This window comes from Argopecten irradians, chromosome 4 (assembly GCF_041381155.1).
Source record: "Argopecten irradians isolate NY chromosome 4, Ai_NY, whole genome shotgun sequence".
Lineage (NCBI taxonomy): Eukaryota > Metazoa > Mollusca > Bivalvia > Pectinida > Pectinidae > Argopecten > Argopecten irradians.
Window position 1 is genome coordinate 48,096,333 of NC_091137.1, and position 18,593 is coordinate 48,114,925.

At 36.3% G+C, this 18,593-nt stretch overlaps 2 protein-coding genes across 2 annotated transcripts; both read left to right on the top strand.

The window, feature by feature from the left end:
* Positions 1 to 3,299: 3,299 nt before the first annotated feature.
* Positions 3,300 to 9,203, top strand: LOC138321862 (uncharacterized). The gene is made up of 9 exons (XM_069265864.1): positions 3,300 to 3,672; positions 4,327 to 4,612; positions 4,961 to 5,295; positions 5,821 to 5,943; positions 6,259 to 6,370; positions 6,790 to 6,887; positions 7,361 to 7,586; positions 8,054 to 8,152; positions 8,272 to 9,203. Exons 1-9 carry the CDS (start codon positions 3,430 to 3,432, stop codon positions 8,928 to 8,930), a joined length of 2,181 nt encoding a protein of 726 aa, XP_069121965.1. The 5' UTR covers positions 3,300 to 3,429; the 3' UTR covers positions 8,931 to 9,203.
* Positions 9,204 to 11,394: 2,191 nt separating this feature from the next.
* Positions 11,395 to 18,593, top strand: LOC138321863 (uncharacterized). The gene is made up of 8 exons (XM_069265865.1): positions 11,395 to 11,759; positions 12,306 to 12,576; positions 13,107 to 13,408; positions 13,912 to 14,179; positions 15,601 to 15,698; positions 16,055 to 16,292; positions 16,747 to 16,800; positions 17,558 to 18,593. Exons 1-8 carry the CDS (start codon positions 11,511 to 11,513, stop codon positions 18,493 to 18,495), a joined length of 2,418 nt encoding a protein of 805 aa, XP_069121966.1. The 5' UTR covers positions 11,395 to 11,510; the 3' UTR covers positions 18,496 to 18,593.

The following is an 18,593-nucleotide window of genomic DNA, read 5'->3' on the forward strand; positions in this document are numbered from 1 at the left end:
TCTTTCAATCAATCTGAATTAAAATAGAAAAATATAAAATCGGATAATTATAAAATCAATTAAGTTTAAGAGGTCAAGAAGAATTGTTTCTTAAGTTTTAAAAATTGCTGATATCCTTACATAGACCAAAAGGCTAAGAAATGCTAAAACGAAAGAAAAAATACAGAAGTATGAAAAGTTAATTCTATTCTACTGATGTCGCTTTGTGTTCTTTGTATTCAAACGATTGATAGTATGTAATAATCGATTCTATTCTACAGTACAATTGTATTCAAACGATCAAATATTTGTAATAGTCGATTCTATTCTACAGTACCTTTGTATTCAAACGATCAAATATTTGTAAAAGTCGATTCTATTTCTACACTACAATTGCATTCAACGATTTATAGTATGCAATAGTCGATTCTATTCTACAATAGTCGATTCTATTCTACAGTACAATTGTATTCAAACGATCAAATATTTGTAATAATCGATTCTATTCTACAGTACAATTGTATTCAAACGATCAAATATTTGTAATAGTCGATTCTATTCTACAGTACCTTTGTATTCAAACGATCAAATATTTGTAAAAGTCGATTCTATTCTACATTACAATTGCATTCAAACGATTTATAGTATGTAATAGTCGATTCTATTCGACAGTACAATTGTATTCAAACGATCAAATATTTGTATTGTTGATTCTATTTGTTGCCGCTTTGTATCCAAAAGATTTACAATATGTGATGATTGATTATATTCCAGGGTTTCTCTAGTTATTCATAATTATAGGATCCAGTTTTTGCGGTTTACCACGTTGAAAGTAATATCAAGATCGTACACCAAGTTCATTGACAGCATGGACTCCGTTGGGCTATTACTACTAATTCATGTACTATAGTCTTAACACAGCTAAGGCCAATATTGCCAATATTGCCCTGGAAAGTGGCTAAAGTTATCGAAATTTTGTTTTCTAATTCCTAGGTAATGGGTACGTCGTTTCTCTGATAGAAATTCTCCCCTAGATACTGACAAATCTTAGATAAAAAGAACATTTTGATGATGTCTGGCTTAAAAGGTAATTGTTTATATAAATGAAATATGATTTTGCAAGTTTCTCGTAAAAGACATTTACGTGTATCTATTAGATCATCGTTTTCCTCTCGAAGGGTTTACACATATAATAATAAAAAAAACTCGAAAAAAACCCCAAAATAATTGTTATTTTCGTCAAGGATAGAAAAGCTTTTCAACAGTCGTATTACCTGATAGCATATGAATGACTAATCTTCCATAAGCGGTAGGAACTGACTGTCGTTATTAGCAGTCATGTGCTTCTTTGTTTTGTAAGGTAGTCTATTGGGTCTATATATAGAAAATTTATTTTGGTTAGCTAAGTTTCACATTTTTATGTATGTATATGTAAATGATTTGGTGGTAAACGTTTTACATGCTTAGTTACAATGATAGTTTGCCGTATTTACATTGCCTTATCAAAGTTTGTTGTTTAATGTTATTTAAGTGCTCAAATTTACATACGTATGTATAATGCTATGATCAAAGCTTAAGGATGGGATACGACAAAAACATGGATGACGTAATAAATAGTTCAAAAAGAAATAAGGAAACCAAGACATCGAGAAAAATATAGGAATACCTTACTGTAAACATGACTATTAGTAACCAATACATTTTATAACTTAGTAAATATAAAATGATACATGTTGGAATAATGTTCAACTTTGAGGAATTCTCCAAAAAGACAAACTCTTTAAACAACATCTTTTCAGTAACTACGAGACATAGAAACCTGATATTGGACCTATGATATTTTGTAATACTTGCTTTAGTTGAGAAGATCGCAGAGATCAAGCACATATAGATGAACAAAAAACTTTGAACTAATTATCAGTAAATTAAAGACCTAAAGTTTTCAGAAATTGGGCTTGTAGTATACGGGATAAGCACTTCATATTTGCTCCATAGAATGATCTTGACCTAACAAAGCAGAAACGTATAATTCCAAGTTTGTTTTTAGTATACAATGTCTTCATTGTTTTCACATAAAGTGTGCAATAAATGTTCAGCAAGATAGGGAAAATATCAACCTCGCAAATATTAATGATTGTACGGTAATAATAAAATAACATGTCATGGCATTATCATCAACTTTAAAGGATAATTATATTTGATAGGACGTTTTGGTCTGATTTCCAACTTCAAATGATGACACTCTCAACAATAAAGTAGATTACGTCTCATTGAACCACAATAATATTTCCAGTCGTTTCTTTCTTTAAAGATGCCCCACCGCCGACAGAGCATAAAAGATATTCATCATTTGCAGAATAAGTAGTGTTTAATCGTGTATACATAAGTCTTATTCACACAAAAAATAATATGAAATAATTTATTTTGCCTTTTGGTCATGCGCAATCAGTACTTCATTCCATATAGGATATAGTGCCACGGATTTTTTTCGGGATGCAATTAATTATATTTTTTATATTTTTAACTATAAGTAAAGTTAGAAACTCAAACTTTTCAACGGCGATAATTGTGTAAAGTAAGTAACTTTTGTAAGTGAAGAAAAATATTAAATCGTCTGCTGCTGTTTTTGATAGTGAAAAAATACCATTTTTCAGCGGTGGAGCATCTTTAATATTATTGCAAACAAAGACTTATGACTCATTACATGAAATACTATCAGTTATATGGAACAACATAGGTATAAACACGATTTCCATTTTCTTATTTCTGTTAACAAAAGTAAGTAATCAAGCAATCGTGATGTAAGTAACTTATGCATTTACAGGATCAAAAGTGAAAATGAAGTTTGACCTAAGATGTATGACTGATTTTTAATTACACCTTTTCAAAGTATTAAAACCCCATTAAGATTACGATGTATCTGTTTTAACTGTGGAGTTAATGTGACCGCGCCACGCCAAAGTCAGCACCAATCGGGACTCCTTCTGCGGAGTGACGCCACCCGCGGTGGGGCGTTTGGTCATACGTGCTCAAACTTCATAGATACCGGCTTATGGTCTATCACAGAACAAATAGTCATCATAAGTAATGCTATCGAAATATTTCCAGCACTGAGGTGTTGTGGACGTACCTTTCTGCTTTGCTATCGTGGGACGTTTCGCTGTGTTGTAGGTGGGGTTGTTTATTTATGATAGAGGCGTAACGAGATCAAAATCTGTTCTGACTGACAGAATACACTTAAGATACATTACAATGGATTTCGAGTGTTGAAAGTTAATGTCGTGACTTGTCCGAATGGGAGTTATATAAAAGGAGAATTGGGTGCTTATCCGATGTCTCTCACTTAGAAACTAGAGAGCGAGGTGGGAACTTGGAAATACTTCTCAACTACAGGGGCAGAATAAGTTGAGCCGAACTTTTATTCTTTTTGTATTAAAAAAACTGGACATTATGATTTCAAAAATACTCTTGGTTTTGGGCTTGGTGTACGTGTGTAGTGGGCAGATTCAGGATCAGACACGCGTTCCTGAAGCCAGTGGGTCTGCCGTAGTGGAGGCTGTCATCAACCTTATTCACCAATCCTGTATATTCCCTAGCGACAAGTTATATCTCCGCAGGTTGGCGTATGTTGAGTCCAAGGATGGAACAGCTAACGATACTTACAGAGCGGGATACTATGGAGGAATCTGGCAGGTAAGTAACTGTCGTCAACTTATCGTTGTTTCTGTCATAATTGTTGGTGCATCGTAGAGTATGAAGCTTACAATATTATGGATGCAAATAACCCATTTGAAAATAACTAAATCTGTTTTCACTAACTACTTTTGCCCCTTTTCATCATGTCTGATCTATTTCGAACTTTAATTGTTGTCGCATTTGATTGCTTTCTAGGTAATTTTAAGTGCTTTATAACGATATTTGTTGTATAAAACTTGTATGATTTACTCTCCATTAAAATAGTCTTTCCATATTGCATTTCCATCATTACATTTACACATGAAAATCCTAGACATGTATTGCAGATTTCATTTTCAATTTTCTGGACGCCAACCAACATGTTTATCATTATATTCTCACAGTCATACCTAAGACCGATTTCATAAAATACATTTACATGCATTCCTACATTGTAACCAAAATTTAAGTATATACTACATTCGTAATTAATTTAATTCATAAGTTTTATACATTTTTTGTCCCTCAAGCGAACAATTCAATACGAATAAGTACGGGTTTTCCCCCCCTCATACTCTTTTACGTATATACTAGGTACCCTGGTTAAGTTGAAAAATCTAGTTATTATAATAAACTGTACAATTAAGTTGCAAGCTATATCTTTGTACATAGATTGACCGGGACCAGTTCCTTGAGACGCAAAACTCTGGATTTTTGAATACCGCTAGAGCACTTCTTAGAAACACATTGACCATTGATTGGTCGACCGCAAGATGGGAGGACTTGCGCAAACCTCTTTACTCCGGTGTGGCTGCAGCTCTTTACACACTGCTCAAGGCGGGCACCGGCACCTTACCAAGCTCGGTAGAGAAACAAAGCTCATTCTGGATTAACACCACCAAGCACACAAACCTCGAGGCCAATAAATACTATAAGGCAGTAAACGAGTTACAGGGCGGTGAGTGAAATAAACAGCCCCTCAGGTCACCCTCAAATCTTGACTATTTCTGATGTGACGTCATTAATCCTATAATGACGTCATAATAGTTGCCATGTATTTTCTCATCTCAATTATTAACGTAAATGTCAAAAGGGTGCACATATTGCAGAGATGTTATTTTTTATATAAAAAACGTAAATAGTAGAAAAAGTTTCTAAATTTTGGTTTTCAAATTGTAAATCAATAAACCATATTGCAAAAATTTAACATTCAATAGTAGGAGTAAATAGTTTTAAATTTCAGTTTTCACCTTGTAAATCATAAAACTGCTAATATTCAAACTAAACACTATTTATTTGTTGACAGGATGCCGCAGTACCAACGCTATCGACTTGGTGTTTGTCCTGGACAGCTCCGCAAGTCTTTCTCCTACAGACTTTGACATCACAAAGCAGTTTGTCGCTGATGTTGTTGACCAGTTTGACATCGGACCTCAGAACGTTCGTGTCGGAGTGGTGGAGTTCAGCACAGCCATATCAGCCTCTTTCCTGCTCAACCAATTCAATACTAAGGATGCTGTGAAGAAGGCAGTCGATGGTATCCAGTACAGCCCCGGCGGCACCAATACTGCTGCCGCTATTGACAAAGCTGTCAATGAAGTCTTCTCAACCGTCAATGGCGCCAGGAACGGAGCCGCCAAGGTAACGTTTATATGTGTTACTGCTGATTGATCAGAGTTGGAAAAATTCTCAGCTCTCATTTCTTAAATCTACTTGCATAAAAAAATGTTTCACTCATAACTTCAACAAGGAATTTCTCTTTGGTATAATATTTCATGAACCGAACATGCAAGATTTTAGTTTGGAGACAATGGCGATACAAGTTTCATAAAATAGCATATAAAATGAACACATACGTAAGTCACTTTTCATCACATAGCTAAACCTACAGTAATTTCGAAGAATGTGAACTTGAAAATGTGTTAAAAGTCCAGCGAATATCGTTCTTTTGCCACGACCGCCTCAAATCATGACGTCATGCTATTGATTATTGAATTCAAGTCATTATTTCACAATGAATCCACAGCCAATGAATCGCGCTCCAGGTTATATTACTCTAGTGACATATGCGAAAATATAACATAGCCAAATTCACTGGATATCGGGTGTATTATCTGATATTATTATTATATTGTGTGTACATTCATCCCTTTTCCTTTTGAACAGGTCATGATTCTGATCACTGACGGCCGATCTGAGAACACTGTTAACACACAAACCGCTGCCCAAAACGCCAGAATGAGCGGAATAACTATCTTCACTCTCGGAGTCACACAGAGTGCCAACAAGGTAGATGCTTTCTTCATGTGCTGTTTCTATGACAATCCCGATCATTTGGATGAATTCATCATCATTTTATGATCTAATGTATCACCCAGGCTTCCCTGGGCCTTCATTATCTTTATGTAACCTATGTAATGCGGGTCTATACTAGACGCAAATACTTTTCTTTATCTCGATCGGTTGATCATCAGACTAGTAACCCAGAATTCGATCCCTGGCAGAGACAGAGATTATGTTTATATTAAACCAAACCCCTGCTATATTTACTCGGATTGTTGTTCTTTCTATCGATATGGATAATTTTTAATGGTATGTTTTCAGATCGAATTAGATGGCATTGCCAGCGCTCCTAGCTGCACTCACTCACAAATCCTCAACAGCTATGCTGATCTCGACAGTCTAAAAACTGAAATCCAGAGTGTTTCATGTAAAGGTACGAACATCGCGCATATAACATGGTTACATAATACATAGACAATGGAAAAAACAAAACATGGCGGCTAGAAATCGAAATCTGAGAATGAATTTATTTTCTAAATCGAAATAGAATAGTGAAATATCTAAAAACAAAAATATGTAGTTAAAAAGACGATATTGATAGCTTGACTCTATAGTCAAACCTGTCTATAAAGGCCTTCTAAGGAACAGAGGGCAAATGGTCTTTATAGCCAGATGGTCTTGATACACAGGTTAAATTGTGTTAAAATCGGTCATTAGATACCATAGAAAAGTGGTCGTATAAAGCAGGTGGTCTTTATACAGAGGTGGTCGCTAAGACAGGTTATTTTCTGTAACTGATGATAATATGACAAACTATAATATCCACGTACTGATTTGAGCGATATATTGCAGCTGCTGCTATTCTGACCCCAAACAACTACCAGTACAACTGTGGAAGTGACATCAATGTACAGATCCTACCCAACATCACAGCCGGCACCACTGTCACGGTAAGACAACTCTTACACACATCTGCTGTTAAAATCTGGTTTCCTTCATTACTTAGATTCACGTTTTCAATCCTAATTTTACTGTGATAATTTTTTGCGATTTATAGCCATCCGCGAACTTTAATCGCACTCGAATAAAGACTAGTGTTGTTATTGTTTGAATTAATGCAAACATCAGTTCAGAAGTCGGAAATGTATGTCATGCAATCGTTCATATAAAATCTCTACTAATAAATTAACTCCTTATTATCAAACGTTGAACTGTTAACTCGTGTCTAAAAAATGAATATTTCTTTGGTCCTAACAAAATATACTCTATATTTATTCAGGCACATCTAACGCAAAGTTCGAACACCTAGTTTTTCTTGGTCCTGTTGAATTCGAGTTATTGATGTATCATTTCTGTATCATTCGAATGATCGAGGTTTCACTTCTGTAGAATTCGAATGATCGAGGTCCATTATTTGCTACAGATTACACCTACTGATGGTACCGTCTCAGTGTTCGGGTCTCTGACCTCTGCAAACCCCAGCCCAGTACTGAATGAGTTCTACAAAATCGCCGATATCAACGCTGGACAGTCCTTCTACGTGAGGGGTAACCGGTCAGTTGCATTGGCCGTAATGTCCACCTATCCTAGGAAGACCTGTGCCGGAAACTTCAATATCACAGTGGAAGAAGGAAACAACATCCGACCTTGTGAGTAAAGCCTTATCCCAGTTTCACGAACATTCTTTTATCTAAAGAAATTACTTATATTCAATTTTTCCATTAAAGCAACTGAGCACAGTTCATTAACTTCAGAAAGTTTCCTTTAATCAATAGGGTACAAAGCAAGAAGAACCCTTACATTGTATATAAATACTAAAAGCGTGACCTTGTGAGTAAAACTTGACCCCAGTTTTACGAACATTCCTTTATTTCAAGAAAGTACTTATAATAATCTTTTCCATTAAAACAACTGAGAAAGGTTCATTAACTTCCTTAATCAATATGGTACAAAGCGGTACAAAGCAAAAAGAAAAAGGAAAACAGAAACCAACGTTTGATAACGATAGTCGATCATGACTGTTTACTACAACGTTCATCTAAGCTACATTTAAAATGTGATTTTGTGAACCTTTACATTGTATGTAAATACTAAAAGCGTGAATTTTGGGTTGTAGACAACAACTTGCTGTGCATAGAAGCTGGACGTATGATCGTCAACTGTTCAGCACAGACGCTGTTCGGAAGCCAATACATGATTGTTCCTCCGCCCTACAGTAAGTATAGCAGGACTATGCTGTCACATCCTATTCCTGCGAGTTGCACATTTAATTATTCATTAAGCTTTACTAATTTCGTATTTAATTTACCATGTTTTTCACTTTTTCCTTCACAGCTGTCCCCAACCCCTGCACCGGAAATAGCATTCAGATCTTCCCTCATCCTCTAAGAAACGATCGCTTCCTGTACTGTGATGGCCACGGTAACGTATTTGAAGTGCTTTGTCCGTTTATGGAAGTATTTGACCTCCAGGCGCAGACTTGTATACCAGGTATGCCAATGACCTTCACCCTCCCCAGGACGACAATGACCCCTCTGCCTTCAGTGACCCCAAGACCAACGAGCGCTGTCGTCCAGACTGGCAACCCCTGTACACCAGAAAACATTCTTAACGGACTATTCTTCTTCCCCTATCCTAATGACGACCAGGCCTACATCGAGTGTTACAACCTTCCCTACGTAGCTGTGGTGAAGTTCTGCGATCCCCATCATTTCTGGGACCAGGCTACCCTTACTTGCCTCTACCGAGAGGTTGTCGTAGATCCCACCAAAGGCGCATTCGGCTCCAACAACAAGCCTTGTGGAACTGTCCCCGATCTTTTCTTCTACCCTCATCCCAGTGACCCCCAGAAGTACATTCATTGTGACCAGTATGGAGACGCATTCGAGAAAGTTTGCAAACCTTACTTCATCTGGAGACAAGATATCCTCAACTGCGTACCAAGGGGTCTTTTTGTCATGAGCACAGTGCCCGTCCCAGTGGTAGGGAAATAAACATATTTTTACAGTAATGCACTTATGAACACTCAATTCATAATAGATAATATTTGCAGTACTGAAATCAATATCTGAATTACAGCCTTTTGCCAGTGGCTGTTAACAAATACATTGATATTGGACATTATATGTCTATCATCGAAGTAACTAACATGTACTTCTTTTTCCCAAATAATTACGATACCAAAGTGAATACGATATTTTAATTTAGCTAGATATTGTATTTTAGTCTATCAAAAAATACGAAATAAATCTTTTTTTTATATGTAATGCCATGCTTTTGTTATTATTTAGTGAAGAATAAGTTTCGCAGTAAATTGCATACATGCTATAATCTTATCGGTCTTTATAAAGGTTTAATATCCATATACTCCAGAGCAGTTTATTGACCAATAATATATGTGCTTAAAGAGACATTTCTTCGTTTTGAAATAAGGAAAGTGTATGACTTCCAAATGAATAATGGTGTTTACCTGTGTTAAAATGGCTCAGGCTTATATCATGTAGTAGTTACTAGTAGTGATAATTATGGTTAAATTCGTGGTTTCAGGACTTCAAACTTTAAAAACATGAGAGTATCAATGAATTTATGTAGGAATTATGCTTTTTGTTTAGAGAAATTTGCATATTTCCGACTTCTTCCAACGAAGAAATGTACCTCTAAAGAGTGAAACGTTTTTAACAGTACTTTAAAAATGTACATTAATTTTAAGTTCATTGTCAATTCAATCAATCTGATAAAAATACTGATAATTATTTACACTACGTTTCATGGAGAATCTGACAACATACAAGGCTTTAACGCCATATACTTCAGTTCAAATACATTTTCTCAATCTAGATACATAAACGGAAAATTTCGTCCCAGCTCACACATATAACATAAATGCTGTTCTCTTTGGGCGAGATGACTACAGACATAAAAATGATTCTGACAGCTATTGCAAATTAATTCATCATTTTAAATTCACTTACAGGATTATTAAAATAGCAATTCGATTGGCGTATTCAAAAGGTCACCAGACCATATACTTTATTAAACGGTATGATAGTAAGGATCTGTATTTTAATCAGAATGCATTTCAGTGTTTTACTGTGTTTTACGATGAAGTAAATGTTATTTTTAATGATGACTTAATATGAACATCCAAACAGTAGTGTTTTTCTAACATATAGTTTTTCTTATTTTCTTTAATAAAAATTCTAGTACATGTACCGAGCATTCACCATTGACAAAATCAAACGCATACCTGATCACGCTCGATGTGGAGATATAATGAAACTTAAAAAATATAATATGAAAATAGGATTCATTGTAGGGACAGCAAGAATAATTATTAAACCTCAAATGTAAATGTAAAAACAAGTTTTGTTATCTAAAGGAAGACTTAGAACAGATGTTACAAAAGGACAAGGATACTTGAATTCCCGAAGAATCAAAGTACTGGCTTAGCGAAAATAAAGAGGTTTACTGTACAGTGCCAGTTAAATCTTCATCACAAGCTGGAATAAGAATAGGGTTATTTACAGCATCAACCATTCATAATTTGTCGTTTGAGGACATTTTAAAGGTCAGATACATTCAAACCAGTGTATAAAGGCATCCCATAGGACAAAGAAAAACTGTGTAAGAACTGACCAAAAATATGTCTTATTAAACAAGTGGTCGTTTTACAGAGGTTGTCACTAAGGCATACTTTACTTTATTTTAGCTATCTAACATGATGTTTCAAATATGCTTATACAAATTAATGCAACCACAAATATTATAACGTGACAGAAAATATGTAAAATAGCTGATTATAGGCGGGGACTACGCTAAGATAAAGCTTATGTACGCTAACAAACAGACACGTCATCACACGCAAAAACAACAACAATGGAAGTTTATCAAAGCTGTCCTTGGATAGCATGTACAATACAAGAACTGCACTTGTCGGTTTAAATGCTTATCTTTCATTCGTAACTTATGGTAGATGGAGACACATTCACTGTAATCACACTTTGTTTTGATATGCAAAAAAAAAAGAAGTTTATCCAAAAACATAACATAATGTCATGTGACGTTACACTATGTCATGCATCATTTGAATAATTGAAAGTCTGTAGGGGATCAATGAACACATTAGTATTAAGTACATAAAAATGTACATATATAAAAAGGAGCTAATAAAAGGGAATAAAAAGACAAACAAAATAAAAGAAAGAAAAAAACCCAGAATAAATTAAAACAAATACTTTATATGCACTGACGGAATAAAGCCGCGCAATATTTTTTTACGAAGGAAACTTATATAATATTTCGTCTATTTGATAATAAAACTGGTATTAATGAATGACTCATGTAAGTACTAATCATCTTATGCGTTATATTAGCCTGTGTTTCAAAGCTGTTTATATCAGTACTCAGCGGACCTCACGCATGCAACAGAATCATACATAAACCCTTTCGTGTTCCAACAACTCTAGCCGCTATCTTCTCTACTATTTGACACTACAGTGACCACTCAACAAGGAAGTTTTTGATAAGCACAACAGACGTCGACTTCACACTGTTTCTTCAGTTCATTTTTGAAAATGGGTTTCAAAGCTGTGTACGTGTGCCTGGTATGTTCGAGTGTTATATTAGGTGCACTTGGTGTCGACCGAACGCTGCAGGCGGGAGGAAATGGCGCTGACGTTGTGGAGGCAGTGGTTTCTAGGATTCGTGAGTCGTGTCTTTTTGCAGATGACAAAGGATTCTTGCGCCGTCTAGCCTATGTTCAGTCATACGATGGTACTGACCCCAAGACATACCGCCCAGGGTATGATGGGGGTATCTGGCAGGTAAACATCAAAATAAAGGATATTTTATATAAAACGTTCGATCACACGTGACTAAAACTGAAATTAAATATATTTGAAAAATTGTCACAATGATATTCTCCACCTCTAAGTTAAAAAAATAACGTTTGAAGAGTTGTAAATAGATACATTCCGAGTAGTATAGATTAAGTTATGACAACTCATTTTAACGGCTTTTCAATATGGTACGACTGTGTGATGGTTGTATTTTCTGCTAAACCTTCATAGAGCATGCATACATTTATAATCTCTTGAAAGTTATTCAAAATTATATTTTTCCTTTTAATAATCTAAATTGTATTTTGCAATAATAGGTATATTCACAATATTCAAATTTGAATTTAAATTTCAGTCATAGGTACTAAGAGCATAAATTAGAGAATTGATATCAATATACAATCAGATTATTATATCCGTATTTTACTTGAACTTGATTGTTAGGAAAATCTATTTCCATGTCCATTTTCTAGCTTATTTTCAGAACACAAACCTAAGCTTATGGTTATGTTTTGATATACCCATTAACAGTTAAGCCTTCCAAAGTTCCTGGAAACGAAATCTAGCAATCGGCTCCTACCTGAGTACTCCATTATAGCTCAAAAATTTAACATCGACTGGGGCGCAGTAGATTGGGCCGATTTGAGGAAGCCATTGTACTCCGGAATAGCTGCTGCTCTCTACACCAAATTACACGGAAGCTTGGGATGGCGAATCGAGGACCAGGGCCAGTTCTATGCTAACAACTTCCAGAGTATGGGTGGAAATAATTTCACCAACTTAGCCGAACTCCTTGCTCAAGGTAGGTAAAATTGAAAACTTTAATATTATGGTGAAGCACCTTTTGTGTGTGTTTAAGTGAATGATTTTATCAGTGGTGTATTTATTTATCGAAACTTTTGACCTCCTGGAACACCTGGTTCTAGGATTCCAGGGTTAAAATTCGAAATTGAAACTCCTATCAATAAATTTTTTTATGTGAAACCTATTTTATCAACCAAAATCCATTTTCATAAAAATTCAATATGCTGAAAATTGCGGTAATTAAAATGTCATTGGCACGCATTGTTTGTCATAGTATGAGACTAGATATTTTAACTATCGATGATCGATAATGACCAACCTCGGTTGAGTTGAATACCATGTGTTCCTCGAACTATTGATCTGGTTCCCTGCTGTTCGAGTTATAGGGGTTTTACTGTAGATGGTGATTCGCGGAAATAAAACTTTCACGAATCTTCCTGAATCTCGAAAGTAATTCGCATGCGAAAGAACGTTGGTTTACGGTATTGAATTTTGGTTCTTTTTTGTTATCTTGCCATTATGTTTTAGGGTGTTCCAATACAAAGAAAATAGACTTGGCGTTTGTGATGGATCAGTCTAACAGTTTATCGTCAGACGATAATATACGATCAAAAATGTTCATACAAGACATCATTAACGACTTCTCGATCTCGACGGAAAAGACAAGGGTTGCCATGGTTACCTATTCTACGCATGCCAGAACGAGATTTTATTTCAATACTTACAATAGTAAAAGTGACGTATCAAACGCAATAGACAGCATACCATTCGATGCTGGCTCCACCGCTACAGACGAGGCTCTGAAAAAAGTCTTAAATGACGTATTTCAGGTGGGTCATTTTCGTTTTGTTTAGGATTGCTTTAATTTGAAAGTTTCTTCAAATTCCTAATACAGTTCTAATTTATGACTTATCTAGCACAATTGTGTTTTGTTACGTAAAATATCCGTTTCGTATTCCGTGGTTTGAATTTTTCCATATCATTATGTGAGATATTCAGGAATAACCGATGGTATACAGTACAGACAAAATTTCTTTAGCTGAAATTAACCTCAAGAAAATTTGCCCTTAAATTGATCGGCATTTTTGATAAATAGCATGCCAAGATTTTTAGGTGTAAGTCAAGTAAGGATTTTTTTACATGTGTGTAAGGTTAAAACATTTTAACAATTTTTTTACATTCGTTGTTTCAAGAAAACAACGAAAAAGTTTACCAAACGAAAAACGCTGATATGCAGTAATATTGGTGATAGGAAAAATGTCTTTTTGTTTTCAAGTTTGTTTTAAAACAAGTTAGAGGTACTGCATCTGTAATTGTAATGCATGTATTTCAGGTGTCACACGGTAGTCGACTTGACGCGGTGAAGGTACTCGTAGTAATTACAGATGGAGTATCCAATGATCGCCTTAATACTATCCACGCTGCTGAAGATATACACGCTAACAACATTGTCACTTTCACCATTGGCGTAGGAAGTCATATAAATAACGAGGAACTCAACGACATAGCAACAAGTCCGTCATGTACCCACGTGATGACGGTGTCAGGGTTCACTGACCTCAAAGCTCTCAAACAGGAGATTCAGGAAAAGACCTGCAAAGGTATTGTAGATATTCTAATAGTAGATATCAGTTATCTTTACTAGTAACCCTATATAAGGTATTCTAAAAATAGATATCACTTACCTTTACTGGGAAACTAAGATATTCTAACAACAAAAGATATGATATTCCATCAGTAGATATTACATATTTTTACTGGAAAACGTCGGGTATTCTAACAAAAGAAATCACGTATCTTTATCGGGAATATAAGGTTTTCTAACAAAAGATGAATAGAATCTCACATGGGTTTGTCAAATGGACAGGGATATCTCAATCTGAGTGAAAGATTTTGGCTGGTCAGCCCGAGGCTTGCCGAGGGTTGGAGGCCGAAATCTTTCATGAAGGTTGAGCTATCCCTATCCACTTGACAGACCTATGTTTGATAAATATTTTTCTCCCATGTTGTAAAGATAAATTCAGAAAAAAATAATGACGTTCTCGACGGTAGTTTCCGTTTGTATCGATGACGTTGTCAGGCGCATGTGAGGTGTCTTTTCCCTATCCCGGTAAAAGACAGAGTTATCGTTCCCAAGCAACAGCGAGATAACCATGTCAAGTATGGGAGAATAATAGGATCTTTCCCTACCTTGCGGGTAGGACAGAGAAATCTCTACCAGAGAAGGAATCTCCTCAGAGAGTAGATATTCCCCTGCCCTACTGTCTAAATAGGGAATGGTCCTTTTTCTGCCACTATAAATTTCCCCAAAACGTTAAAAACTTCAAGTACGCGACTAAAAACCCCAAGAATAATCAATAAATCAACTTAGAGATTTCTATTTTACTTCGTCAAAAACTTTGTTCAACTTGTTCCTCTGTGACAAACAAGAATCTAATCATTTTGAAATATTCACAGTCATAGAAATGTTAACTAATATTGCATGAAAACCAGTTAAAATCAGTCTTCTTACCGGTAAAGATCAATGGAAATATATGAAGGTAGGTGGAATTGCGATGAACATAAGGTCAAAGTTCAGCACGCGCGTGAAGCAAAAGCTCGAGTTCGAATGTGATATTGATTGTCCAATTGGACTGTACAGGTTAATTTTTATTTGCATAAAACTTTTTACAACTTCCGGTGTAAGATTTTAACTATCAACCCTCGGGTTGATTAGCCAAAATCTTTCACTCGGGTAGAGATATCCCTGTCCACCTGACAGGCCCATGTAAGATTCTACTAATCTTAGCCTCGCCGAAGTGCAGATAACTCTGTCCGATGGGGGTAGAAATCACTACTCTTTAGCTGGCAGCCTAAGTTATTCTAACAAACTAATTCTATCTCAACTTTCACTTGAGCAATTCCCTTGAGGCAGCTACAGGCTAAAAGGAATATACTCATTTCTCGTTGATATTTTAATTCATCTAGTCAATGGTTTCTATTCGGTTGCTAAAAATAAATACATCACTATTTTATTTGACAGCACCCTTATATATTGAAATGAACCACACGTATACATGTGTGATGGAGAATTGTCCTGGTCTTGCTGTCATTACACCACCAGGTGGCGTAACTGTAGAGGTAAGATAGCATTAAATATTAATTATGTTTAAAACTGAATCAAAACTATTTTTCTTTGTATATTACGTAGTTAATCCCCTTGCTGGTAGGTGTCTATTTTGACGTCATTATTAAGCGAGCGAAAAATGTGACGTTACACTCACAAACACAAAACATCACAATCAATACCTACCCGTAATACAGATAACTCTCTAATATACAAATATAGAATAGATCTAATTACTTCATAGGAACTTGGAATGCAATATATAAGAAAATAAATATGAATATATATGAAAGAAACGCATTAATCTCATTAAAGATGGAAGCTTGGATTTTTAAACTGACATGTAATCAATACAATTCTGTTTTGTCAGACAAATGTGACATGTGGTAAGATCACATTGTTCACGGCTTTCGGCAGTCCCTACCCCGGAAATTCTTACTATGAAACACAATCCCAGACCGAGGCTAATGACCTGGGTATCGTGTTCCGGAACACCACCTCCACTCAGACACTTTACATGAGTCTAGAGGATGCACTTAGACTCACCAATGGGACGACAGGTTGCACGATCAACGTAACACCGTACAATGGCGACCATCGTGACCATGGTAACGGAATAATTTACATATACATATTGAATTTGTATTTGTGATTTATAACAGTTTAACCTAGTAGATCTGTCTTGCTGCAGTCATTTTACTCATACTTATTTACTTAGCATTAGCTCATGGATCTACAATATATTTGTTTGTTGGTGAAATGGTGTTTCACATCCACTGTCATTTAACGACGTGTCAGGTCTGTGAAATGGAGGAAAGTAGGAATACCCGGAGAACAACCACCGACTTACGATAATTACCTGGCAACTTTTCAACATGGAGTTCGAAACCTAGATGTGAAGGACTAATGGTTAACTACTTGGTCACTGCGGCTCCATTTATGACTTCCTTATCACTTTCTTACATCAGGCAATACACTAGTAGTCATCAAATGTTTTAACCAGACTCTTAAAACACTTTGCATTGGCTCGTTTACTCAGTTTACATGGTTTTTTTTTTTCAGAAATAAAATGCTACCAGAATGGCGTACAGATCAAGTGCCCTGATGACTGTAAAGGTAATACATTCAGCCACTAGATATTTAGGCAGTATTTAAAAAGTATCTCTCTAGATATTAGGAATACATTTATCATGAAAGTATAGATTATAAGACTCTTTCCTATGTGGATATGAAGGATAGGGTTATTCTACCCGAGGGTCACAAAATGTAGTAAAACCCGAGGCTTGCCGAGGGTTTTGCAACATTTTGTGATCCCGAGGGAAGAATATCCTTATCCTTCATATCCACTTATGAAAGAGTATTTTTCTTTCATACCTCGACGTTTTATTGCAATTTTACAACTACTATATCCCGCCATTTTGAAATAAATTCGAAGAAATCCACGGCTGAAAGTCAATTTTTTCATACATAATAAATTACGTGATATTTTCAACAAAAATTCCGTTGTTTGCATCTTTTATAGTAAAATCAGTCAAGTTTGTGAAAAAAAAATGTTAAAATTTTACCAAGGAAATCGAAATTTTGTTGGTGCTATGACGTCACGAGGCTTTATTGCATGGGTAGCCATGCAATATAGCCTCAGGCGGCATGAGTGTATTGCCCTAGACCAGCCAGTATTTCACCCGTAGGTATGAAAGAAAATCCAGTATTGTGTTGATGTCCTCTAAATAATCCTATAGACATGAATTAATGAGATCGATACAGGAAGTTTCTTGTTCCTTTGTTTTATATCGTACCGTAACTTCTGAATTTTAACTTTACATTTTAAAGTTTCATGAGGTTTGAATATAGTCATAAAATATTCTGCTTTCAGAGCATTGGGGTTATGGCAACATCTGTACCAAGGAAACTCTGCTTGCTGGAATCACGAAATTTACTCACCCTGAAGATCCCACTAAATACCTGGAATGTGACAACCAGGGCAAGCTCTATGTAGTCCAGTGTCCCCAGAACGAGTCCTACTACGACGCCTGTAAGCAGTGTATCGGTGGTGACACGCCATGCGTCTCTACTCCCGGCACCCCGCTCACCCACACCATCAGCAACCCATGCTCGGTAGAAGCAATTTTGGCAAACAAGTTTTTCTTCACCTATCCTTCCGATGTAACCAAGTATATCCACTGTGATGTTTGGGGCAAGGCTTGGGTAAGGCCATGTCCGGCTGGAGAAGAGTGGGACCAGCATGAGTTGACCTGTATCGTACCTTCAAACATCGACAATCCGTGCCGTCGTAGATCGCCTGGTGACCCGCTATTATACACCTACCCTTGTGATCCCACAAGGTACATCCAGTGCGATCTGTGGGGTGAGTCGTTCACGCGAGATTGTAATCCGACAAGTTTCTACTTCCAGCAATCTTCACAATCCTGTGTGAGTCCCAGCACTTTTGTTCCCCCGACAGCAGCTTCTGGGATGTGTGACGTTGTGACAGGTTCTTCCATTGTGACACAGGCACCACACACACCCTTCCCAACCAATGGAGTTCCAGTCGTCAACACTCCGTCAAGCAGTGGAGCGTATCCATATTGCAGAAACTGTCCCCTGTTCACACCTCCATGTGACGCCAACCACATCAGCCATGCGAAACTGTTTTTCCCGGTGCTGGGAGATCGCCATCACTACATCCAATGCGATTTGACAGGTCACATGTATCTACAGTCGTGTACCAATAATGGGCAAGACTTCTTCGATCCCATCACTTCCACGTGTGTGGATGGCAGTTTAGCTATTGACAATCAGCTTGGACGCTAACAGAACAATCAGACTGAACCATCCTGTATTCTTATCACTGGCTTTGAGTGTTTTGTGAATTGCATAATGTGCTTTAGATAAAAAGGAATATGAATGAA